This window comes from Salvelinus sp. IW2-2015, linkage group LG20, assembly GCF_002910315.2.
Source record: "Salvelinus sp. IW2-2015 linkage group LG20, ASM291031v2, whole genome shotgun sequence".
Classification (NCBI taxonomy): Eukaryota; Metazoa; Chordata; class Actinopteri; order Salmoniformes; family Salmonidae; genus Salvelinus; species Salvelinus sp. IW2-2015.
The window spans coordinates 9904491-9930332 of NC_036860.1; the positions used below are offsets into that span (position 1 = coordinate 9904491).

At 42.5% G+C, this 25842-nt stretch overlaps 1 protein-coding gene across 4 annotated transcripts; it reads left to right on the plus strand.

Annotated features, from left to right (window-relative positions):
* Positions 1–1793: 1793 nt before the first annotated feature.
* On the plus strand, positions 1794–25764 carry LOC111981339 (oxysterol-binding protein-related protein 7-like). Of its 4 annotated transcripts, none has more exons than XM_024012559.2 (22): positions 1794–1998; positions 11745–11957; positions 12437–12577; positions 12885–12938; positions 13110–13223; positions 13626–13808; positions 14009–14141; positions 14285–14406; positions 14583–14684; positions 16950–17112; positions 17358–17491; positions 18319–18420; positions 18705–18900; positions 19513–19563; positions 21400–21689; positions 22287–22424; positions 22548–22690; positions 22993–23137; positions 23339–23489; positions 23770–23896; positions 24240–24362; positions 24641–25764. In XM_024012559.2, the coding sequence occupies exons 1-22, from the start codon at positions 1852–1854 to the stop codon at positions 24750–24752; spliced, it is 3084 nt and encodes a 1027-aa protein (XP_023868327.1). In that variant the 5' UTR covers positions 1794–1851; the 3' UTR covers positions 24753–25764. The 4 variants fall into 4 exon arrangements, with proteins under 4 accessions (XP_023868327.1, XP_023868329.1, XP_023868330.1 ...); XM_024012561.2 differs by having other exon boundaries at positions 1795–1998; positions 19531–19563; XM_024012560.2 differs by lacking the exon at positions 1794–1998 and adding an exon at positions 3890–4115.
* The last annotated feature ends 78 nt before the right edge of the window (positions 25765–25842 follow it).

Sequence of the window (25842 nt, forward strand, 5' to 3'; positions counted from 1 at the left end):
AGAAGTATGTGATTTTGACTATTTTTCTGTCCTGCTGAGCATTCAAAATGTAAGGAGTACTTCTGGGTGTCAAGGAAAATGTATGGAGTAAATAGTGGTGTAAAGTACTTAAGTAAAAGTACTTTAAAGTACTACTTAAGTCGTTTTTTGGGGTATCTGTACCTTACTTTACTATTTATATTTTTGACAACTTCTACTTTTACTCCACTACATTCCTAAAGAAAATAATGTACTTTTTACTCCTTATATTTTCCCTGACACCCAAAATTACTCGTTACATTTCAAATGCTTAGCAGGACAGGAGAATGGTCCAATTTGCACACTTACCAAGAGAAGATCCCTGGTCATCCATACTGCCTCTAATCTGGCGTATTCACTAAACACAAAGGCCTTGTTTGTAAATGATGTCCGAGTGTTGGAGTGTGCCCCTGGCTATCTGTAAAAAAAAATATCAATAACTTGTGCAGTCTGGTTTGCTTAATATAAGGAATGTCAAATGATAATACTTTTACTTTTGATACTTAAGTATATTTAAATCCAAATACTTCTAGACTTTTACTCAAGTAGTATTTTGCTGGGTGACTTTCCCTTTTACTTGAGTCATTTTCTATTAAGGTATTTTTACTTTTACTCAAGTATGACAATTTGGTACTTTTTCCACCACTAATGTGTGTGTATTTAGATGTATACACATACATTTTTTCTATGAGTGTTTAAAGCCTGTGTGTARTCCCGTGTGGCTCAGTTTGTAGAGAATGGCACTTACAACGCCAGGGTTGTGGGTTCGATTACCACAGGGGACAAGTACAAATGAAAACACTTGYACTCACTATTATAAGTTGCTCTGGATAAGAGTGTCTGCTAAATGACTAAAATGTAGCCAACACATGTGACCACATACTCAGCAGCACTACATGCATGAATGTGCCCAAGTTGAGATGCACATCCTCTGATGCTCCTGTTAACAGCTGAGAGAGAGAGAATACCTTACATTCCTTCACATCGCTAGGGCAACTCTCATTGTTGGCCCTGCACTTGTTGGCAGTGACATGGGCTTATGTTTGAGGGGTCGGTCATACCGGTTAAGCAAGGCCCAGGCATCCTATTAACAGTGCATCTTGTGTGTAACTATCACTAGATTTCTCCTGCCCACCACATAAGCCGGTTCACAACCCTGGAGCACTTGGGGAGGTGTGAGAGAGAGAGAGAGAGAGAGAGAGAGGTGGCTAAGAGTTTACTAAGTGAAGAGTCACTGCCTATCTTGCATGTAGATACGGATGTGATTGATGATGTGATGAAATGCCAATAAYAATAATAATAACACATTGGAGTGTCTTTTTGTTTATGAGGAAAAGTTAGGTGTTTTATTTCCCCCCAAAAACACCAAACAAATGCTATCTTTCTACAAAAGAAAAAAAATACTATTATGTGTGTGACTTCATTTTGTAAACATGTGRTTTATTAGGTCTACTCTGGTAAACAATTGTCATTTMAAATATATTACTAGTGAATATAACATACAAATCATAAAATGAATAATCCAATAGCCGAATAATTGGCTAATTGTACTGACTAATTCATGCAAAGTCAATCAAATCATGTGTGCACTAGTGTCACAACATTGATGACCTGTTAAATTCATGTTATCTTTCTCTGATGCGTCAGGAATTTGGAGGTAAGGGTTTATAACTAGTGCGTGTTTTGGCAACTGGGAAGTCAGAAAAAACGAATTCCGTCTTGGAATTCCGAGTTGGATTTTTCSCAGTCGGAGTTCATTTTTCCGAGTCCYAGTTGTTGTGAATGCACTGAATTAGGACATTTCCGAGTTCACAGTTGTTTTGAACGCGACATATGGATCGGACACACCTTTCTCACCTGAGACACTCGAATTTCGACGACGGAGTGACGTGGTGCTACGATATGACAAATGGGAGGAAGCAAAAAAAAGTCAGTCTCCTTTCACGCTGGCCACGTCCCTGGGTTATCCACGGGTTTCAGGTTAGTTTTTCGTTCTTATTTGATTGACAAAACGGAATAAATGAACATAATGCAAGTGCATTTAATTGGTTGAAACTAATGTTTGATTTAGAGAATTATTAGTAATTGTTTGTTTAACTTCCATCGAGTTTGATCAATTACGGATCGAATTTCGAGTGTTTTTGTTTCCTTTGCTTAGGCCCATGTTTTAAGTAAAACCACTCATATTTTGTTTGAGGTTGAACACCTTGAACTTCAATTGTGCCACCATAGGAKATGTAAGTGACTGCTGCCTGCTGCAATTAGCTCTCACAGTCCCACATCAGAATTAGACGTCAATCCATGTTTCTTAAACATCTAATTTGGAAGATGTATCAAACGTCAACTTTCGAAGTGTTTACGGTTAAGTTTAGGCATGAACTCATAATGGTTAAGATTGGGGATGGGCTTAAAACAAAAATCTCAAACAACTTTCTAATGCTGGGTTCGAACTTGCAACCTTAAGAATTGGAGACAGATGCCCATCCGCCATCCACAATGCTCACCGTTGCCCCTAATGGCTGGTTTTCACGTCACTTCCCGATGTCCTCAGACATAGATACACATCGAATACTGACTTGTATCACTKGTGACCTGGCTGGCCTTTTAASCGTTCTCAACATTTGAGCCAAACTTTTCTGAGGCCACAAAAGTCACAACAGTACTGTAATTAGGCCTACCTTTTCTGAGCAGCAATTGGTCCCTTTGTCGTAACATTATATGGCTTTGAAGCGTTTGTGTGTTAACACRAATGTGCTCAAATCCAGGTGGCCAACTAGTTTTTAATCAATGCATGGGATACAGTGAGRATCTAGTGATACGTTTCTTGTTCTTGCTATATTTGCTTATTCTCACAAAGACTTCTGAGATGCAGTGAAAATGAGGCTATCAAATGCTGTTTATTTTCAACTCTCCATCTCTGCTTTTCACTCGTGTTTTCTGCTTACCATCTTTGTAGAAGTATATGCATCCAGTTACTCTCTGGCCTCAACTGAYTTAGGACTTGAACTTCCATTGACCATGTCCTAGTCTTGGTAACCTTCTAAGGTAAAATGGTAACAKTTGTATTGCGCTCATATTGGCTTTTAGAACTATGAACAAGTTGGCTATTAACACATTTCTGTCTCTTTAGTGTATATTTAAGCTATTTTGATGAGGAAGATTGTCAGTCACACTGTTAATGGCCTAGTTGGTGATAAAGGTGACAGTCCATACTTCCATCAGAACATATATGGGYAGTGCTGAATGTCTGTGGTTTTATATAATGCTTTACAGATGGCCAGCCAGGGTGAGCCTTTAGGAGTGTTGCATCCCAGCCTTACTGAAGGTTGCACCGTGTGTCTACCCCTGATTCTGATAAACCCAAGTTGTAGACAAGGGAGTGGATATGGTACGCRTGTGGGCCCATCAAATGTGATTTCGACCAATGCTACGGTACGAGTATGTCCCACAGCCATAGATACAGTCCTGCAGAATGTCAGCCATGTTTGAATTCTCTTGGAACAGGCTTGGAACATGCAGTGCCAACATAGCTTACGTTGGCAATCTCTCCAAAAAAAGCATCCTCCTTACCCCACGACACTTTCATTGTATGCCTCATGTTGGATTTCTAAACCTTTGAACCTAGTCTAGAAGGTGGAACATCCCAGGTGTCCCAGTAGCAGCAGCAGTGTCATTGAGGCTGTAAGGGGCCCTGTGTGTTGGTGCAGCATGCAGCCCAGGCACATTCCTGGAGCACAGGAACCTGTCTGATCACCCTGTGCCTGCGGCACCTGATGCTGTCTTTCTCTCTCTCTCGTGACTTTCTTTATCTCTTCTGGCAGTTTTCTCCTTGGTGTTCTCGTGATCTGCTTCAGAAATCATTCTTATTTATTGGGCGTTCCTCTTCCTACCAAGACTCCGATGTTGCGATTGCTACTCTGGACTGCATCAGGAGTAAGCTACAGCGGCGGGGTTGTTTGTAGATGTTTTACTCTTGGTTGTTAGGAGTTCCTTGGCAGTTGCTATGGTTGTGTTACTGTACACAGCTGTTCAGAACATTTGATCCAGATCCAAATGAATCAAGCATCCAGAACAGGCTCATGTTTTGTTGGTGTCGGGTATGTGTCAATAATTCTCTAATTCAAACCATAAGATATGCAGCTATCAAGAGCCCTTTATCAATGCTGACAGGACGCTCTGGTTTTTCCAAACGTCGCCACACTTTCAGTCCGCGTGTTTTTAAAGGCCTGAGAGACATAGTTGCCCTCTTACTCAAAAGAAGTCCATTTGTATCCTTGTTTTCTGGTTGAACGACATATTCCACATCGTTATTGTGTGTGTCAGTCCCTGTAACATTCTTCTTCGTCCCGACTTAGCATGAAGCTGACCATGTATCATGACGACATAAGCCTCAAGTCATTTGGTCTGCGAGATTCAGGAATGCCATTGTTTGATGGGTGTATTTTATTATTTTAAAATGATTTCAAAGCCACCCAAGAGGGTGAGTGCAGTTTCAGTTGATTACAGTTTGTGCTCCATTTTTCATGACATATTGTAAATAATCAGCAACAGCAACTCATATTACTCCCTGTAGAATGAGAAAATAGTCAATTACCTAGAAAGTTGTTTGTGTTCGCCACCAGTTGATGGAGAAACTGTAATCAAAATGGCCTCCTCAGCTAAATGTAATCTGCGGGATATTGGAGTTTTTCTGTTTTTTTTGGACTCTGATGATGCCCCCTCAGTCAATTTTGTCAGCAATAACTACCATGAAATATACTCGTCAACAACCTATTTTTCTTGACAAAATACTGACGATAACAAGACGAGAAGCCCTGGAAAAATACTATTACAAATTACTTTTCATTTTAGTTGACAAATGTAACGAAACGAGAATTCYACGTGAAACTAATGGACATTCAATTTGACATGAAGCTCCGTTTCATCTGTTTTGTCCAATCATAAGCATGCATGGTTTAGCAGAATATTTCATGCAATCCTCTGATTACCTCTTCGTCTATTATGTCTTTCTGTTGCGTGGGCTGCTTGAGAAAATCTTGCTCTCCCACACACAGCTCCTGGAAGGTCACTCCCCTCTCTTTTGAACTGATGTGCAGACAAGAAACTAATTGTAACTTACCTCAGTTAGAAACAACAATACTGTCATTGATTCTTTGCTTTCCTATAGGCCGTTTTTGCTCTGATCACACCAGAAGCTCAATTTTGCCATGTTATTGGATGTTATTCATCTGCTCTTGCAGTCTGTAAATGCAAGTTGTGGTTTATTTTTTTTGCTGAATATTAGGAGTACAGTTATACTTCTGGCATTGTTGGAAAACTCACATTATCCCCTTTCGAAGGAAATCACTTATTTCAGGGAATGTCTTCAATTGTTTTGCATCTGTGAACTTCAGTTCTTGGAAAGGATTTCCTTATAGACCACTGATCTGTTTATTGGATGCATGGCTTCAATGTCGGTAATTTTTCTTTCATGTGAGTTGTCCTTAAACATGCTGTCATCAAATACATTACCCAAACAGGGCAAATGTATCACTTGTTACAGTTGACAGTTTCATTATTGATGTCCAGCCTCAATCTAGGCATCTCATTTGGTCGTCAATCAAGATRGCGACAATATGAAGAGGATGTACACGTGGTTGCTGTGGTGATCCTGTATGTATGGTATTGGGGTGTGGAACCTACTTTCCGTCTTGGCTCCACCCACTCACCCTCCCGTCTTTGATATGTAACATAGCCCTGCTTGGTAACCAGATAATAGTCCCTTTATAGCATCCAACACGAGTATCCAAGAGAACAGTGACGCACCAATGTTGATATATTATATTGTTTACGTATTTAGTTGATTAAATACATAAATGAGAAAATAAAGACATTTACATTTGTAATAGTAGACATAGAGGAGAAAAGCCAAGCCCTGAAATAATTTGGGATGCTTTTAAGGCGTACATTAGGGGAATGATAATCTCGGCAAAAATTACATCTGCGTTAGTGATTTATTTCTTTAATTTTAATTACTATCTTAGAAAAAGCCCATACTTATTTACAAGGTAAAGAAGAAAATGCAATTTCAGAATTTAASCAGGAATATGATCTTTTACTTTTGAAGAGCGCCAACAACTACAGGTTAAACTCAAAGCATACTATTTAATGGTAAATAAACCTGGTAAACACCTCGTAGCGCTCACAAAAAGAATACAGTTATAATTTTAAAAGATAAGGATACGAATGCTATAAATAGAGAACGCTATAAATAGCCATTTTAAAAGCTACTATGAAATTCTATATAAATCAGAATGAAATAAATTGGACTGATCCTACAGCCTTCTTGGACTCTAGCCCTGAAGCAACTATCAGCAGATAAAAAAATAATCACTAAAAATGGAAAGTAGCCCCCTATTTTACTCAAATGACAACCTCAGTCACTCGATTCAGTGCTTCCGAGTTCCATGTATCAAACAGTTATTTCCGTTKTATTAAAACCATGAAAATCTGGAGAGCCCTGCAGATTGCAGATTTTAATAAATTGCGACAATAAAATAATAACWAAACTCAAATGCAACAGAATGGCAGAACTCTTACCAGACTTGATACATTTGTATTTATTATGGATCCYCATCGTTTATTTWATTTAACTTTTAATATAACTAGGCAAGTCAGTTGAGCAAATTCTTATTTACAATGACCCTATCCCGGAAGATGCTGGGCCAATTGTRCACCTTATGGGACTCCCAATCACGGCCGGTTGTGATACAGACTGGAATCGAACCAGGGTCTGTAGTGACACCTCTGGCACTATGATGCAGTGCCTTAGACCGCTGCGCCACTTGGGAGCCCAGGCAGCAGCTACTCTTCCTGGTGTCCAGCAAAATTAAGGCAGTTATACACAATTAAAAACATTACATTTCACAACACATTGCAAGGGCTTCATGTTTTGTTTTTAGCCCTAGCACTACACAGCTGATTTTAAAATAATCAACTTATCAAGCTTCRATCATTTGAATCAGCTGTGTAGTACTAGGGCAAAAACCAAAACATGCACCCCTTGGGGTCCCGAGGTTGGAGTTTGGGAAATGCTGGTATAGTATGTATGTTATCATGTGCGTGTGTCTGTGCCTCTTCAGTCCCAGCTCTTTAATTAGGTGTATTTTGATCAGTTYTTACTTGATGTGGAACAGAGTTCCATGTAGTCATGTGCCACCTCCCATAGTCTGTTATGGACTTGGGGTCTGTGAAGAGACCTCTGGTGGCATGTCTTGTGGGGTATGCATGGGTGTCTGAACTGTCCGCTAGTAGTTTAAACAGACAACACAGGGCATTCAACATGTCAATACTTCTCACACACACGACTTTGAGCCAGGAGAGATTCACACAGCTCTCGTGTACATTTAAGGGCCAGTTGTTGCCCGGTTCTGGGCCAATTGTAATTTTGTTTTAGTGAATGATTCGTCCCAAATASAATGCTTTCAGTTTTTGAAATATTTAGGACTTACTTATTTCTTGCCACCCATTCTGAAACTGACTAAAGCTCTTTAAGTGTTGCAGTGATTTTACTTGCTGTGGTAGCTGATKTGTGTAGTATTGAGTCATCAGCATACATAGACACACRKGCTTTACTCAAAGCCAGTCGCAGGTCATTAGTAAAGATTGAAAAAAACAAACGGCCTAGACAGCTGCCCTGGGGAATGCCTGACTCTACCTGGATTATGTTGGAGAGGCTTCCATTGTGTTCTTTAATGATGTCAAAAACTGAACTAAAGTCTAACAAAACAGCTCCCACAATCTTTTTATAAATGTCTCTAAGCCAATCGTCCGCAATCTGTAAGTGCTGTACATCTTGAATGCCCTTCCCTATAAGCGCAATGAAAATCTGTGAATTTGTTAACTGTAAAACTTAGCAAAAAAAGAAACGGCCCTTTTTCAGGACCCTGACTTTCAAAGATATTTGGTAAAAATCTAAATAACTTCACAGATCTTCATTGTRAAGGGTTTAAACACTGTTTCCCATGCTTGTTCARAGAACCATAAACAATGAATGAACATGCACCTGTAGAACGGTCGTTAAGACACTAACAGCTTACAGACGGTAGGCAATTAAAACTTAGGACACTAAAGAGGCATTTTTACTGACTCTGAAAAACACCAAAAGAAAGATGCACAGGGTCCCTGCTCATCTGCATGAACRTGCCTTAGGCATGCTGCAAGGAGGCATGCGGACTGCAGATGTGGCCAGGGCAATAAATTGCAATGTCCGTACTGTGAGACGCCTAAGACAGCGCTACAGGGAGACAGGACGGACAGCTGATCATCCTCGCAGTGGCAGACCACGTGTAACACCTGCACAGGATCGGTACATCCGAACATCACACCTGCGGAACAGGTACAGGATGGCAACAACAGCTACCCGAGTTACACCAGGAACGCATAATCCCACCATCAGTGCTCAGACTGTCCGCAATAGGCTGAGAGAGGCTGGAATGAGGGCTTATAGGCCTGTTGTAAGGCAGGTCCTCAACAGACATCACCAGCAACAACGTCGCCTATGGGCACAAACCCACCGTCGCTGGACCAGACAGGACTGGCAAAAATTGCTCTTCACTGACAAGTTGCTGTTTTGTCTCATTAGGGGTGATGGTCGGATTTGCATTTATCGTCGAAGGAATGAGTGTTACACCGAGGCCTGTACTCTGGAGCGGGATCGATTTGGAGGTGAAGGGTCCGTCATGGACTGGGGCGGTGTGTCACAGCATCATCGGACTGAGCTTGTTGTCATTGCAGGTAATCGTAATGCTGTGCGTTACAGGGAAGACATCCTCCACCCTCATGTAGTACCCTTCCTGCAGGCTCATCCTGACATGACCCTCCAGCATGACAATGCCACCAGCCATACTGCTCATTCTGTGCGTGATTTCCTGCAAGACAGGAATGTCAGTGTTCTGCCATCGAAGAGCCCGGATCTCAATCCCATTGAGTACGTCTGGGACCTGTTGGATCGGAGGATGAGGGCTAGGGCCATTCCCCCCCCAGAAATGTCTGGGAACTTGTAGGTGGATAGTGGGGTAACAGCAAATCTCACAGCAAAAACTGGCAAATCTGGTGCAGTCCACGAGGAGGAGATGCACTGCGGTACTTAATGCAGCTGGTGGCCACACCAGATACTGACTGTTCCTTTTGATTTTGACCCCCACCTTTGTTCAGGGACACATTATTCAATTTCTGTTAGTCACATGTCTGTGGAACTTGTTCAGTTTGTCTCAGTTGTTTAATCTTGTTGTGTAAATATTTGTATGAACACATGTTAAGTTTGCTGAAAATAAACGCATTTGACAGTGAGAGGACGTTTCTTTCTTTGCCAAGTTTTATCTAGTCAAACAATTTTTTTTATAAAAGTTTACTAAGGGTTGTTAACATGCTGTTTTATTGAATGACTTGCTTCACTCCAGGCCTGAGGGGGCACACTTTCCTGTATGTTTAGATTGAAGAGATGGAAATAGGAGTGGCAATATCATCTGCTATCATCCTCAGTAATTTTCCATCCAAGTTGTCAGACTCAGTTGGATTGTCATTGTTGATAAAAAATAAAAATGCACCTCTTCCACACACTTTAAGTAATATAAAATTACAATACTTGTCTTTTAATAATTTGGTCAGTAATGCATGGCTGTATAGGTTCCGAATTTGTTGTTGTCATGGACTTTGTTGAAGCTCCTTTGGCAGMGATTACAGCCTCGAGTTGTCTTKGGTATGATGCTACAAGCTTGGTACTCCTGTATTTGGGGAKTTTCTCCCATTCTTCTCTGCAGATCTTCTCAAGCTCTGTCAGRTTGGATGGGGAGCGTCGCTGCACAGCTATTTTCAGGTCTCTCCCGAGATGTTCGATTGGGTTCAAGTCTGGACTCTGGYTGGGCCATTCAAGGACATTCAGAGACTTGTCCCGAAGCCACTCCTGTGTTGTCTTGGCTGTGTGCTTAGGGTCGTTGTACTGTTGGAAGGTGAACCTTCACCCCAGTCTGAGGTCCTGAGCACTCTGGAGCAGGTTTTCATCAAGGATCTCTCTGTACTTTGCTCTGTTCATCTTTCCCTCAATCCTGACTAGTCTCCCAGTCCCTACCACTGAAAAACATCCCCACATCATGATGCTGCCACCAACATGCTTCACCGATGGGATGGTGCCAGGTTCCCTCCAGACGTGATGCTTTACATTCAGGCCAAAGAGTTCCATCTTGGTTTCATAAGACCAGAGAATCTTGTTTCTTATGGTCTGAGAGTCTAGGTGCCTTTTGTTAAACTCCAAGYGGTCTGTCATGTGCCGTTTACTGAGTGGCTTCTGTCTGGCCACTGTACCTTCCCCAGATCTGCCTCGACACAATCCTGTCTCGGACCTCATAGCTTGGTTTTTGCTCTGACTTGCACTGTCAACTGTGGGACCTTTATATAGACAGGTTTGTGCCTTTCCAAATCATATCCAATCAATTGAATTTACCACAGGTGGATTCCAATTAAGTTGTGGAAACATGATGCACCTGAGCTCAATTTTGAGTCTCACTGTTTTTAATACATTTKTAAARATGTCAACCTGTTTTCGCTTTGTCATTATGGGGTATTGTGTGTAGATTGCTGATTTTAAACGGTTTTATTTAATCTATTTTAGAATAAGGCTGTAACTTAACAATGTGGAAAAAATCAAGGGATGTGAATACTTCCYGACGGCACTGTATCTGTTTMCATCTCAACATTGGTGTGTCACTGTTGTGTTGGATACTATCAAGGGACTGAAGACATTCTTCCATGGAATAGGCTAACTCTAGGAGTACTAGTAGATCGATCCAATCATTATATGATTWTTTTTTTACTGTGGAGTTGTATCTGTGATACTTTTGATAATCGCTCATGCTGTAGATTAGGTCTAATTTAAACTTTTTCAGGAAAATATTGTTTTGACTGAAATTAAAAAATGATCTGGCAATTTAAAAATTCCTAGTAGAATCTGATTTAATTTAATTTTAATAATGCATTGTCATATTCTTTGGTCAGTACTCCTGGAACTTGTCTAGTACCGCTTTGTCCACCATGGTCTTCATAAGGCCAAGCCAACCATAAGGTTGGGGTGGATGATGTGTAGGTTGTCTTCCTCATTTTCCTGAACTCATCAAATCAAATGTATTTGTATTTATAGCCCTTCGTACATCAACTGATATCTCAAAGTGAAGAAAACCAGCCTAAAACCCAKAAACCCAGCCTAAAACCCCAAACAGCAAGGAATGCAGGTGTAGAAGCACGGTGGCTAGGAAAAACTTCCTAGAAAGGCCAAAACCTAGGAAGAAACATAGAGAGGAACCAGGCTATGAGGGCCAGTCCTCTTCTGGCTGTGCCGGGTGGAGATTATAACAGACAAACTGATATCTTTCCTAACAGATAAGATCTAAACCAGGCCAGAACTTGTCCGTGTAGACCAATTTGGGTTTCCAATCTCTCCAAAAGAATGTGGTGATCGATGGTATCAAAGGCAGCACTAAACTCATGACCCGAGGGCCCACTGCAGCAGGGCAGCACACGTGAAGTGTGTTCCTGACACTTGAATTTCAAGAAAAGACGTCCAAGTCTATTTATCTGATCTCTCATGATTTAAAATGGGACAGTTAAAGCGTATGAAGCTGCCAAATGTGAAAACCAGTTACAATGTCACTTTTTATTGTCTCCTCACATTACTGYTCCTTTTGTCTCAACAGAGTTGTGTTTCCTCTGAGAGAGAACCTTGTCGAAAAGCAGAGCTTACTTTTAGCGACGTTGTTCATCCAATCATAATGATGGACCCTCGGGTGTGCCCACCCTCACTCAACAGCAGCCAATCAGTGATGAGCATGGACAAGTCTCCTTCTGGAGGATTCAAGGTTGGACACTCACGGAACGACAGCGCTGGGTCATCACGCAACTCCCGCCAGGTAGTTTCTGAGCCGTTCCTTTAAAAAAAAAAAAAGGATCTTAGAGTGCGAGTGGGGTGTGCCTGGCTTTTGTATATGACGGGTCTCCTCTTTACACCATAATGCAACCAATGATGTATATAACCATCATGAATATCTCTATGGATGGATGGCTGAATGGATGAAACYCACTTTGTGAGGATTAAGTTCTTTATGGACAATGCAACATTTTTATTTTATTTAACCTTTATTTAATTAGGCAAGTCAGTTAAGAACAAATTCTTATTTTACGGCCTACCCCGGCCAAACCCTCCCCTAACCCGGACGACGCTGGGCCAATTGTGCGCTGCCCTATGGGACTCACGAGCACGGCCGGTTGTGATACAGTCCGGGATCAAACCAGGGTCTGTAGTGAAGCCTCTAGCACTGAGATGCTGTGCCCTAGACCGCTGTGCCATTCGTGCTCCAAACTAATGAAAACTGTATCTCCCCCCCCATAGAACTCCAGGCACTGGGAGGTGTTGGAAGACCACATGGACATGGGTTCAGGGATCGGGTCAGCGCTGGACATGAGCATCCCTGGTATCTGTGAGGGCTTCTTGATGAAGAGGAGGAAGTACCCTTTGAATGGCTGGCACAAGGTAATGCAAAGGCTTTACTTGGCAAGCCAATTTGAAGAACAGTTGAAAGCCAGTTGAAGCACTGTTGGCAAGCCAATTGAAGTACAGTTTTGCTATTAAGTTCTGTTTCACCATCACTTCTGACTTCCTGGGGTGTATTCACTAGTAGCCAAATGGAAGTAAATGGCTGGAACTTGGCTGGAAGGGACTAATCCAGGGTTTCCCAACGAATCTAAACCTCTCAAAAAAATAAACGTGTTCCCATTGCTACTGGTGTGCACTTATGAATACACCCCTGTCTAATGTGGTTCTGTCTCTCTCCTTTCAGAGGTACTTCCTGCTGGAAAAAGGCATCCTCAAGTACTCCAAGACRCAGCAGGATGTATGTATTCACGATACATTACCAAAAACACAAATTCAATTCACGATTGCAATCATTCTGAAATTGGTCAGTGCCGTATTGTAAATGTTACAGGCTTTGTAATGCTTGTTTATACACGTTGGACAATACAGTGTGGGGGGGTTTCATCCATTCTAATGTTCCACTGGTCAGATCCAAAGAGGAAAACTTCACGGCTCCCTGGACGTTAGYCTCGCTGTCATGTCCATCAACAAGAAGTCCAATCGCATCGATCTGGATGGTGGAGACTATTTATACCACGTCAAGGTACACGGAGTATACAAAATACYWAGAACATGCTCTTTCCATGACCTARACTGACCAGGTGAAAGCTCTAATCTTTTATTGAKATCAATTGTTAAATCCACTTCAAACAGTGTAGATGAAGGGGAGGAGATGGGTAGAAGAACCATTTTTAAGCCTTGAGACAATTGAGACATGGATTGTGTGTATGTGTACCATTGAGGGTGAATGGGCAAGACAAAACATTTAAGTGCCTTTGAACGGGTGCCAGGCACACCGGATTGTGTCAAGAACTGCAWCGCTGATGTTTTTTTYMMSSYYMAMCGKTTYCYTTTYMMMWYYKKTTYYTWWYCMRRARRARKWRSMWKKKKTKKYCCCCCCCCCCAATTAACGTAATTATTAATGTAAAATTCACTCTCCTGTTAGGCCAAGAACAATGACTTGTTCTACATATGGCTGACCAAGCTGTGTGCCCATCGTGTCTTCAAGAAGAACGAGGCCTTGGGCGTTCACCACGGAGTCCTCCATGCCCTCACCATGGGCAACAGCACGTTGTTGCCAGCCATGGCCAGTCTAGCCCAGAGAAACCAAGCCGCCATGCCAGGCATGGTGAGTGAACAGAGAAACAGGGGTGTGACGCAATGTGGTCTGCTACTTGCAGTGCTACAAMCAAATACGTTCTGGTCACACCAAAATAGGTGAAGGTATATTCTGAATAGAACGAGGACTTTATACAAATTGGCTTTGACTGACACTTGACTACTCTTCTATCTCTTTCCCTCCTCTGTCCCCAAATCATGTGGTTCCAGTACCCTCACTACGCCAGCTCTGCTTCGGTCTACCAGGCTGAGATGGAGGTTCCGCCCACAGCAGCCCCAGGGGTCAACGGCAAGGTGGCAGCATGGCTCCAGCAGACCCACCAGTCAGATACCTGCTCCCAAGGTAAGGTACTTCCATGGTGAAAGCTAGGGAATCAAGGCTATCAATTTACAGTTCAGCATTAAATGAATAACCAGTTATTTTCAGAGCTAAGCGTTCACTCCAAAGCTTTATCAATAATCTTCTCTGAYCCTTGACCCCCACAGAGCTAGCTCGTTCTCAGCTGGACTTGACTGAGTTGGCCAAGCTCATCCAGAGGCTCAATTGGCTGGAGAGTGGCCCTCAACCAATCTCCAACAGTGACCTAGAGCGACGAATCAACATGCAGGTAAGGTCACCGCCCTAACAACTACTCTACAACCGCACGTGCTGTATATGAGATGTTCTCTATGGGGGGAAAAAAATGGCACACCTGTAATTCTGAGCTGAGTGTGACATTGGAGTATTCATTTAGTGGTGACTGTTCTTTAGACTGAGCATGTATCTATTCTACCTGTCTTTCAGAATCTGACCCTTAATACCCCCAAGGCCAAGAAGGAGAGGAAGACGACAAACAAGATATTTTGTCACTCTCGCACCCTGTCCGGAGTCGAAGSCCGCGGCACGGTAAGTTCTCATGTCCTATACAGTGGGTATCATAAATATGTTTTTCCACATTTTGTTATTACAAAGTGGGATTGAAATAGATATCATTTTTGATAAAGTCATTTATGTACAGAAAATACTCTGTCAGTGGAAAAATACAATTTCCAAATTAACAAAAATGTAATGACTAAAATATAGTTGCATAAATATTCACCTGCTTTGTTTAGGCAAGCCAAAATGAGTTCAGGAGTAAATGTAGCTTAACAAATCACATAAGTYACATGGACTCACTCTGTGTGAATAATAGGGGTTGACATGATTTTTGAATAACTAACCCTTCCTCTGTCCCCTAAAACATCTAAGGTCCCTCAATCAAGTATTGAATTTCAAGCACAGATTCAACTACAAAGACCAGGGAGCTTTTAGAAAGCCTCATAAAGAATGGCAGTGATTGGTAAATGGGTAACAATATCAAATCAGACATTGAATTACTCTATGTGTGGTAAAGTTAATAATTGTGCTGTGGATGATGCGTTTATACCACCTAGACACATCAAAGATACAATCGTCCTTCTGAGCTGCAGGACAGCAAGGAAACTACTCAGGGATGTTACCATGAGGCCATAGGTGATTTTAAAACGACTATGGAGTTCTATGGCTGTGATGGGAGAACTGAGGATGAATCAACGTTGTAGTGACTCTACAATGATGGCTTAAATGACAGAGTGAAAAGATGAATACAAATAAATATACAGAATAAAAATACTCAAACACTGAAGTAATCCTGGGGTGGAAAAAAACCCACCAAAAAAAACCAGACAAAGGAATATACTTTTTCGCTTAAATGCAAAGCTGTATGTTTGGATCCAATCCAACACATCACTGAGTAACTGCCTCCTTATTTTTGAGCATGTTGGTGGCTGCATCATGGTATGGGTATGCTTAACATTGGCAAAGACTGGGGAGTTTCAGGACAAAATGAAACTGGATGGAGATAAACGCAGGCAATAACTTGGAGGAAAACCTGCTTCAGTCTGCTTTATGCCAGACACTGGGAGAGGAATCACCTTTCAGCTTGACAATAACCTACAACACAAGGCCAAATCTACACTGGAGTTGCTCACCAAGAAGATAGTAAATGCTCCTGAGTGGCCAAGTTAGTTGACTTAAATCTGCTTGAAAATCTATGGCAAGACTTAAATTGCTGTCTAGCCATGATCCCCAACACCTTGACAGAGCTTGAATTTTGAAAAGAATAACGGGCAAATATTGCATAATACAGGTGTGCAACGCTCTGATAAGACTTACCCAAGAAGACTGTAATTTCAGCTGTAATTTCTGTCAAAAAGTGTTTCTAACATGTAATGACTCAGGGGGGTGAATACTTATCTAATCAAGGTATATTAGTGTTTAATGTTTGTATTGTGTTGATTGTTGACAAAAAGAGAACAATTGCATCCATTGTAATCCCACTTTGTAACAGGAAAATGTGAAATMTAAGGAGTTGAATACTTATGATACACTGTACAAGACATTAGTCATTGGATATGAACGTTTTCTGGACATTTCTGTGTCATGGCTGTCTCGGAATCCTCCTACTCTTCTACTTTCACCCACTGTTCCCACATGTCCCCTCTCATTTTTCATTTATGGTTTAGGGACCGGTACAAACRCATTGACACATTGCATAAACAATAATCTGATGGTTGCACCCTAGTATATTTCTAGCTGACGAGATGGGTTTTTCTAAAGACGAGAAAAGTTWAAAAAAACTCGGCAATAGAAATTACAGAGATTCTACAAAAGAYGTAAGGCTACTAACATACAATATATTAACTAAGTTCCTGGCCGCGTCATGAAACGTTGCGCGCGCACTTAGGCATCCAAAGGGGCTTGTTTACATTTAAATGAATGACAACTTCCAACTTCAGAGGCAGCTCATGCAAGTTAACAAACATGTAATTAGATGGTCTTCTACAACATGGCAGATGTCATCGGAGGACTAATTACCTAGCGAGCTAGCAACAGGCAAGGCAAAAAAAAAGATGACGCTAGATAAAGCCAGGAGACTAATGTACTTGTTGAGCATAATTCTAGCCATCAGTTTTGTTTTCATGGTCATCACTCACTGTTGCGTTTGTCAAGGTCCCGACATCAATGTAAAGCTATTCTGATACAGCCACAGGACATTTTGATGCTAGCATGTGCATGCGTCACTCGAAAGTGACACACAAAATGGCTCTCTACACACATTCACCCCCCCCCAACTTTCCTCTCCTCCCTCAGTTTACCTCCAGCCACCTGAGCACATCGTCCAACCACCTGAGTGTGGGAGCCTCCTCGGTGTCGTCCATCCCGGACTATGTGTACTCTCAGCTCTCCAACCCCCTCATAACCTCCCCCGAAGCCAAGAAGATCCAGCAGGACATCTGTGCTTTGTCCTATAGGGGTAAGAGAGAGGTGTTACAGGGTTTTGGGGCTCATTCGATGGGGTGTTAATAAAGTTCCTCATAGGAAAGTCATGTGTAGAGCTGGTTATAGTGAGGGTGGTTCTGCAACATAAAAAAATGACCTATGTAGACTACTGCAATCTGGTAGTAATTGACTTACTTTAATTACTTAGTTACTTATGTTGGTATGGATGAAAAAGGGAAATCAAATTAAAATGACATTTGTCTGCCGTAATCTTCTTAGTTCATGCATCTCTCAAGTCCATCCACGAAGTGCTCGCCCTGGAACGTGAGCGGGTCCGACAGGCTTGGACCGGTCCAGACCTACGCTCCTCCACCTCCAATCAACTGGCCACCCTGTGTAGCACACTGTCTGAGGTAAAAGGCCTGCCCTGGACACACACTCACATATACAGTACACACGCTGAGACGGACATCCTGCTATACACTAAGAACATAAACCATTGTTAATGGCTCCAAAGGAGAGACCTGCATTTGTTTTTGTTTTTTTTGGAAGTAACAAGAAGAACAGGAAGAGACTTAGCGACCAATAGAAAGGCTTTGTTCACATCTAGTCAATAACACTGTGGTCTCTGTTTTAAAACACACACAGCAGAYGTTTCGGTGGGCCACACCTATTCTCTCGCTTTCTTTTGCTCTCTCCTTCCAAAATATAGTCCCGTCTCAGTGTGCTGCTGTTCAAGTGTGTGTGAAACCAGCCAGAACTGGTTTGGGCTGTTTGGGGCTGGGACATCTCGGTACTGCCCATCAGGGATAGAACCATTCCTCCCTGTTCTCCTGTTTTGAGCCTGCCTGGATGAAACAAAAGCCTTTTCAAATGTAAAGCCACTTGTTCAARCAGATTAGATTTATCTTGGTGAAACAACTTAAACCTCCCCCAAATGTATCTATTTGATTCGAGTTATGATGTTTTTGAACTTCACTAATTACTATGAAAATGGAACTAGGATAGTTTATTTTGGTTGAAAGCTGCATCAATTGTTTTGTCCTGGATGGATCTGACAAAGCTGAAAGAGTTCTGAGGGAAAACTTCCACCAAATGTGCATACTGGACATTTTGTCCAACTTACCTGCATATGGGCCAAGTTATATAATGTGACAATGGGAAATGAGCTTAATATTGTGCTTGCTTYTCATACAATTCTCTACAGTATACTAATAAGTCACTGTTTGTGTGTATCCAGCTGGAGGTGCAGTCTTGCCAAACCAAAGTTCATTCCCTGTCCCTTTCCTCTGGATCCACGGGGAGTTCCAAGGAGTCCTACAGCACKGTGCGTCAGGACCAGGTGTGTATTCAGCCGCCAACCCCCACTCAGCAAGAGGCAGGCTGCCACTTGTTTCTGAATGCGTGTCTGGCTGTGTACTGTATGTCTGCCTGTCTCTGCGTCTGTGTTTGTGCCTGTATGCATGGGATTCTCTATCAAATGAGCAGGATTTTCTTCCTTAACTTTCTTTTTATAAGACATTATTGACATCACTTTTATCCATCTGAAAGTGTTGATTTTGTATGCTTCCTGTTAACTATAGTCTTATTCTTCCTCCTTCGGTCACCCCCCCCTCCCTACTCCAGAATGCTGAGAAGACGCCCTCCAAGGGCTGCTCTGTGCAGCGCACCCCCTCGCTGGCCGACTCCATGGCCGAGTACTATGACGCCAGAGATGTCGTTGTCTGTGAGAACTCCTCTGAAAACGGAGAAGAGGAGTCTGATGAGTCCGGGCTGAGTGACATCACCACCACCAGTAACTCTGAGCCAGACGAGGTCCATGGTGAGCCGCCACTCTTTGGATATTACTGTTTAACTGTGGTCCTAGAAGTAGAATGACTAGAACGGCCACTCTAAGGATGTGTTCTATAATATTGTGTTTGAGCAGTCCCATTATACCTTGAATGCAGTTCGGTCTATGTGGTCCATTTGAGTTTTTGTCTTGAAAAATAAGTAACAATATGCATTTGATTTGTTTTAAATTCAGCAGTATCTAGTAAAGCTGGGACGATAAACCGAAAATTATCAATACCGACCGAACCGACCATTTATCGAGGACGTTTTACTGATATCGATTTTAACGATAAGTAGCCTTTACTAGAGGAATGTGTAGTATGAAATGTCTGTTAAATGTGGGCTGTTAACAAGACAATTGATGACCACAACCTTCAAATTAGTAGTTTTAAGGGTAATATAAAAATGTAACTGGTGCACATTATTGTTAACTTTCAATTTACCGTGATCGTTTAGTAATTTTATTGTGATATGGATTTTTGTCTATATCGCCCAGCTCTATCTAGGTAGTTATACTCATGAACTCGGCTGACACCAACATTGGGTGTGTCTATAAGTAATCTGTGTACAAATGTATTTTTATTACGTTTTCTGAACATAGCTTCCACTTTGCCTGCAGAGGCAGTATCACCGGACCAACCGCAAACAAAAGGTATTTTGGGACTGGTCAAACTGAAGTATCGGTGGAGTGGTGGTGAATTGCGTCCATATTGGAAGTCCYATATGGATCGTTTAATTCATTGATGCACAATTTATTTGAAGACGGTACATTTTCAGTGTTGTACATGCAAGCATACTGATTTGACCCTGAAAATGCCCTAGCAGTCGACTCATTTTATTACCATGATTTTAYCATCTCTCTCTTTCTTCTTCCTCTTTGTCCTCCTGAGGTGTCTCTTTGGTTGTGTGGGACTGGTGACAATTTAACAAACGCATTATTGTCTAATCTGTATAGATATTTCATTCTTTAAACATCATACCGTCCACCTCAATCCAACATCAAACTCTAATTTGGAAGATGGAGAAATCGAGACTCTGTCATTACTTAATTTTTCCTCCTGTTTCACCATCCTCCTTTCCTTGACAGCTTTGGGACTTCAGACATTTTAAAGGGATGGTTCATCGTTTTGGCAAAGAAGCCTTGATTTTGACAATTTAAAATGCATAAAGAAACAAGGCAACAAATGAATGTAACAAAAATTGCTGAGGATTATATGCACAAGTCTCTAAAGATTTGTTTCCATTGTGGTCCTCTAATGGTAGCCGTGTCTGCAAGTTAAAACAAGAGACATTGGCACTCTGGCATACATTCAATCATACAAAATGTATTTTGTTTATCTACTTAAGATCTTGTGGATACCATTTTTATGTCTCTGCGTCCAGTATGAAATTAACTGTCAAAGTAAGTCGCTCTGGATAAGAGCGTCTGCTAAATGACTAAAATGTAAATGTAAATAAAGGAAACGCCAACATAGCTCTAAATAGGACGCTGGGCCACCACGAGCCCGGCAGAACTGCTTCAATGAGCCTTGGCATAGATTCTACAGTTATCTGGAACTCTATTGGAGGGTTGAGACACCATTCTTCCACGAGAAATTCCATCATTTAATTTGGTGTTTTGTTGATTGTGGTAGAGAATGCTGTCAAGTGCCGCTCCAGAATCAACCATAAGTGTTCAATTCAACCTAGTCTCAGAGCATTTCGTATTATTCTGTCATGTAAATCCAAGACACTCCATTTAGTATATGTTTCGTATGGTATGTATTCATTTGTGGAATCAATCGGCCATTTCTTATGTTACAAATTACAATTTGTATTATATGTTACGAATTTGCAAAACGGATGTTACGAATTCTAGCTAGGCGGCTAACGGTAGCTAGGCTGTTCAATTGGGTTGAGATCTGGTGACTGAGACGGACAGTGTTTAATGCTCATCAAACCATTCAGTGACCAGTCGTGCCTTGTGGATGGGGGCATTGCCATTCTGGAAGAGGCGAATCCCCTCAGGATATAAATGCTTCACCGTAGGTTGAAGGTGATCACTAAGAATGGCTGTGTATTTACTGGCTGTTACCTTGCCCTCTAAGGGGTTGAGTGGCCCCAAACCATGCCAGGAAAATGCACCCCACACCATAAGAGCTGCCAGTTACCTGTAGTTTTGCCAGCCAATGCTAACTAGTGTTAGCGTAATGATGAAGTCAACATCAACAGCGAGTATGCTAGCTATTCCCATATACTTCCAGGCATTGTGCTAACGCTATTTGGCAACGTCCTTCAAACTGAACGCAGAGACACATAAAAGGGTATCCACAAGTTCATCTGACCCTGGAGACAATCCTGAACTCCCTTTAAGGGCTGAATCATGTCAAATGTTTTTGTTTGTTCAAGCCTTAAGTGCTGGGCGTAATTGTAAAAAAACATGTGAGATTCAATAGGAAATGTATAGAATTCCATGTAACCTTTGTCGTATGCCCTCTCCCCCTGGCAGCCTCTGCCACCCTGAACTACCGCACCAGCGTGTCCAGAGCCCCGGACATGGTCAGCACCGTGCCCACCAACACAGGCCGCCGCACCGTCCTGCCCGCCAACTGTGTCGACAACAGCCACATTGGCATCATGACCATCCTGTACAACAACATTGGCAAGGACCTCTCACGTGTGTCCATGCCCTGTGGCCTCAACGAACCTCTGAACCTGCTGCAGAGGGTGAGCGAAGAGCTGGAGTACTCTGAGCTTCTGGACATCGCCAACAGCACAGAGGACCCCTTCGAAAGGATGGTAAGGCGGCCCGACACGTGCCTGACCTTAAAACGAAGCAGCTCAAGTATAGGTTTGTGCTGCCACACCAGCGTTGGTGCTGATTCAAGTAAATTGATGCGCCTGTAGATTTGCTTAGTTGAAATCTGGAAAAAAAGGTCTGTGCTTTCTCAAATCAAATGGTATTGGTCACGTGCCGAATACAACCGGTGTAGACYTTACCGTGAAATGTTTACTTACGAGCCAATAACAAGGTTATATACAAGGAGTACCAGTAGCGAGTCAATGTKCAGGGGTGCCAGGTAGTTGAGGTAATACAGTATGTACATGTAGGTAGGGGTGAAAGTGACTAAGCAATCAGGATCAATAATAAACATAATAGCAGCAGCATATGTGAAAGTCTGTGTGTTGGAGTGTCAGTGTAGTATGTGTGTTGGGTAGAGTCTGTGCATTAGAGCCATTGCTCTAATGACAATGAATGGGGTCAACTTGAATTGCAGATTTAGCATGTAAAATACTATAGTATTTTGGGGTAGCAGTTTTCTTCGGGTACCATTTGATATTGTTGATGGGCGCGATCTCACTCATCCGTTTTCCCATACCTTCTTTTTCATGAAGCTATACATTGGAGTTTTCTCCATCTCTGGCTATGCCTGGGCYACCTGGCGGAACCGCTACAAGCCCTTCAACCCCGTCCTGGGAGAGACTTACGAGAGCCACCGCAAGGAGCGCGGCTTCCGCTACGTCGCTGAGCAGGTAGGACTTGAATAATCCTGACCCAGAATCATCCTAGATTCCATCTGCAAGTAACCCTTAACTGATCCAGGGTGTCTTCCACTGACGATTCAGTTATTTAAGGTTTTTCCTTTCTGTTCCCAGGTCAGCCACCACCCGCCCTGCTCCGCCGTGCACGCAGAGTCTGAGAACTTCACCTTCTGGCAAGACCAGCAATGGAAGAACAAGTTCTGGGGGAAGTCTTTGGAGATCATCTCCTCTGGTCCAGTGAATGTCAAGTTGCCAAAGTGAGCGTTTTATGCAAATTCCATCATGATTATTTGACCAAATAAAGAAGGAACGTAAACCCGACTTTCACATCGTCGTTTTGAATGCCTTGATCCGTTGTTCGAAGTAGAAGCTCGGGGACAGTGTTTCGATTGAGCTGATTGAAGATTTGAAAAGGCATTAGCTTGAAAGTATAACTTACTGTGTTATTCAATGAAAGGTTCATAGTATTGAAACCGGCTCAGGTGTCCATGAATTTGAAGAGTGCCTCTTCATCCAGTTGCATTAAACCCATTTCTTTCTCTCTCCCTCTGCCCTCTAGGTCTGGGGATCACTACGAGTGGAACAAGGTGGTGACCTGCGTACACAACGTCCTGAGTCAGCAGAGGTGGCTGGAGCACTACGGCGAGGTGACCATCAGAAACACCAAGAGTGACCTCTGCACCTGCAAGATCTCCTTCGTCAAGGTGAGACCCCTGCCCGGTGCGCACAGAACCTAAAGCTCAATTGAAGGATAACCCCACATAATGAATCAAATAAAAGGTTAACAGCCTGAATGGGGTCTAGACATTTGTGAAATCTCCAAAGCTTTACATATGGAAGTACCTAACAAGTTGCCATTGACACGGCCCCCTCTCTCTCCCTGCGTCTTTCCCTCTCTCCCTCAGTCCCGCTACTGGACCTCGGAGACCAGTAAGAACGAGGTGCAAGGCCAGGTTCTGAACCAAGCGGGAGAGGTGGTCCACCGGTTCGGTGGGCTGTGGCATGAGGGCATCTTCTGCGACACCCTGCCTAACCCAAAGTGCATCTGGAAGCCCAGTGAGTACTGCWATTAKCGGAATCCTCTATTATTTGCTATGTACGATAATCCTAATCTCTAATCCGATCTTGATATTATAGTTTATCCCATAAAATGGTGTAATCCACACCATTGTGCCTATTATCTTTTCCCTAATCCATTCTATTTCAGTGAATTCTATCTTATGGATGTTTTCCTCAATCCGTGAGATGTTTTCCTCAATCCGTGAGTCCGTAATCCACTCTATAGTACCAGCACTATGTATCGCCTCACACAGTACCCTGTTTCTCCCATCCCCAGACCCTCAGCCTGATGACCACTTCCAGTACTACGGCTTCGGTCGCTACGCCAGGGAGCTCAATGAGCTGACCCCTGAACTCAAGAAGGTCCTACCTCCCTCAGACACCCGCTACAGGCCRGACCAGAGGTGAGACCACCATCCGGCCTGCTCAGTAATGCGTACGTAGAGGATGTTCAGCCGTGTGCACGTCATTTAGATTTGTCAAATGCATTGGAAGTRGGGCTAGGAATACTTCTTGAACATGATCTAACCAGGAAGAACTCTGGGTCCTGTACAGTAGGTGGTATCGTTCAGTGACATTTACTTCCTCAAATGTCAGGGAGCTGTGTTGTGCATTGATGTGATGTCACATCCGATGTGGCTGCGTGCGATGGTACTGTACACACAATTGACCCTGTYAACGCCTTTTTGATTCTGTCATGCAGAGTGCAGCTGAATCTCCTATCTCTCCACTGTTCTTTCCCCATAGGATCCTGGAGGAGGGAGATGTAGCTGGGGCTGACAGTAAGAAGGAGGAAGTAGAGCAGAAACAGCGGGACCGACGAAAGGAGCTGGCCAAGAAGGGAGAGGAGCACGTGCCTCGTTTCTTCAGGTGAGTCTCACCAACCGTCCCTTACGCAATCAAAGAGCATTTATTGTAGAAATAGCAAGGCGGTGGTCATCATCCCTGCTATTCAGGGTCTTTATGATTAGCTGAACCGGGTGTGTTAGGGCAGGGTTAGAATAAAAGCCTGCACCTGTAGCTTTACCAGGACTTGTGTTGGTGACCACTGACATTATATTGTGTGTTCATGCACAGTATCTGTTTGATGCCCCTTTTTTAAAAGGTTACCTCACACTAGAAAGTAAATATACTCTTCCCTCCTTCAGGAAAGAGCTGGATGCGGCCGGGAATGAGATCTGGCTGAGCAACGGAACCTACTGGAAGMTCCGCAATCAGCCAGGCTTTGCCAACACCAAGAACTTGGATCTGTGGTGTTGAGTAGACCTGGCAGAGCCTCCTGTCATTTTGGCTTCATCATAGACTATTACAGCCCAAATGAGACTACTGAACRCAGATACTRAAGTTYCACTGASGGAAGAGGAGAGGTGAAGGGAGTTTTGACTGCATGGATGAATCMTTCCAGGGTGACTGTCTGCCATGGAGAGAGGAAATGTCAACACGGAGTAGATGAGGACTACTAGGGATCTTTTCCTTCAAGTCTGATGTTCCCACATTGATGCCGATCTTCCACACCCCAGTGACCGCTCTGGTGTCCGCAAATATAAACTGCCTTGAAAATAACCAGATTGAAATTGGTTCATGCATTTAACTGCCAAGTTTACCCATTGGTGGTCGGAGATCCAACATAGCGTTTTGAATAATGTTACCTTGCATGTTAGAGATGCATGATGGTTTTTGTCAATGTAATATGTCTATATATTTAAACACTTTTACTTATTGACTTTTTAGGTCTATATGCAGATGTATTTAAATCACTCTAAAGAGGAACTAACCGGGCAGGGGATTGTTTTTAAGACTGCTGTGGATTAATGGGGTTTTATGGGTAAGAAGGGCTACCTCTTGCACTCTCGATGGGTCTTACTGTGTTTTTTGTATATTTAGTTGTCGAGTTGTACAGTACTTTACATCTTTTGGACTTGTTTTAAATGACACATTGGTTTGAGTCACTGAATACCTCACATCTGTCTCCTTCCTCACCCGTTTTAAAGAACAGTGATCTATTTAACACTTTCACTGCTTCCCTTAGTTTTTYCCTTGTATTTCTTTATCTAGAGTGAGTTTATAGATGTTTAATGCTTTTTAGGGTTATCTTTTCAACCTTGATTTAGGTTGATCCTATGAAGTATTTTTATGGATGTTTCAACAGTGGGTTTTACGGAAAAGAGAACCATTGTTACATGTCAGTGTAAAAACAATTGGAGGGCTATAGTCGAATCATCCAAAATGAATTGTTTTCTAGTCTATTTTCGAATAAATACTGAACTTAAAACGATTTGTTTTTCTTTGACACTGCAATGTATTGCAGCTATTCTAAGCAGTTGTTTAACTGGAAGTTAAATAAAGCTAT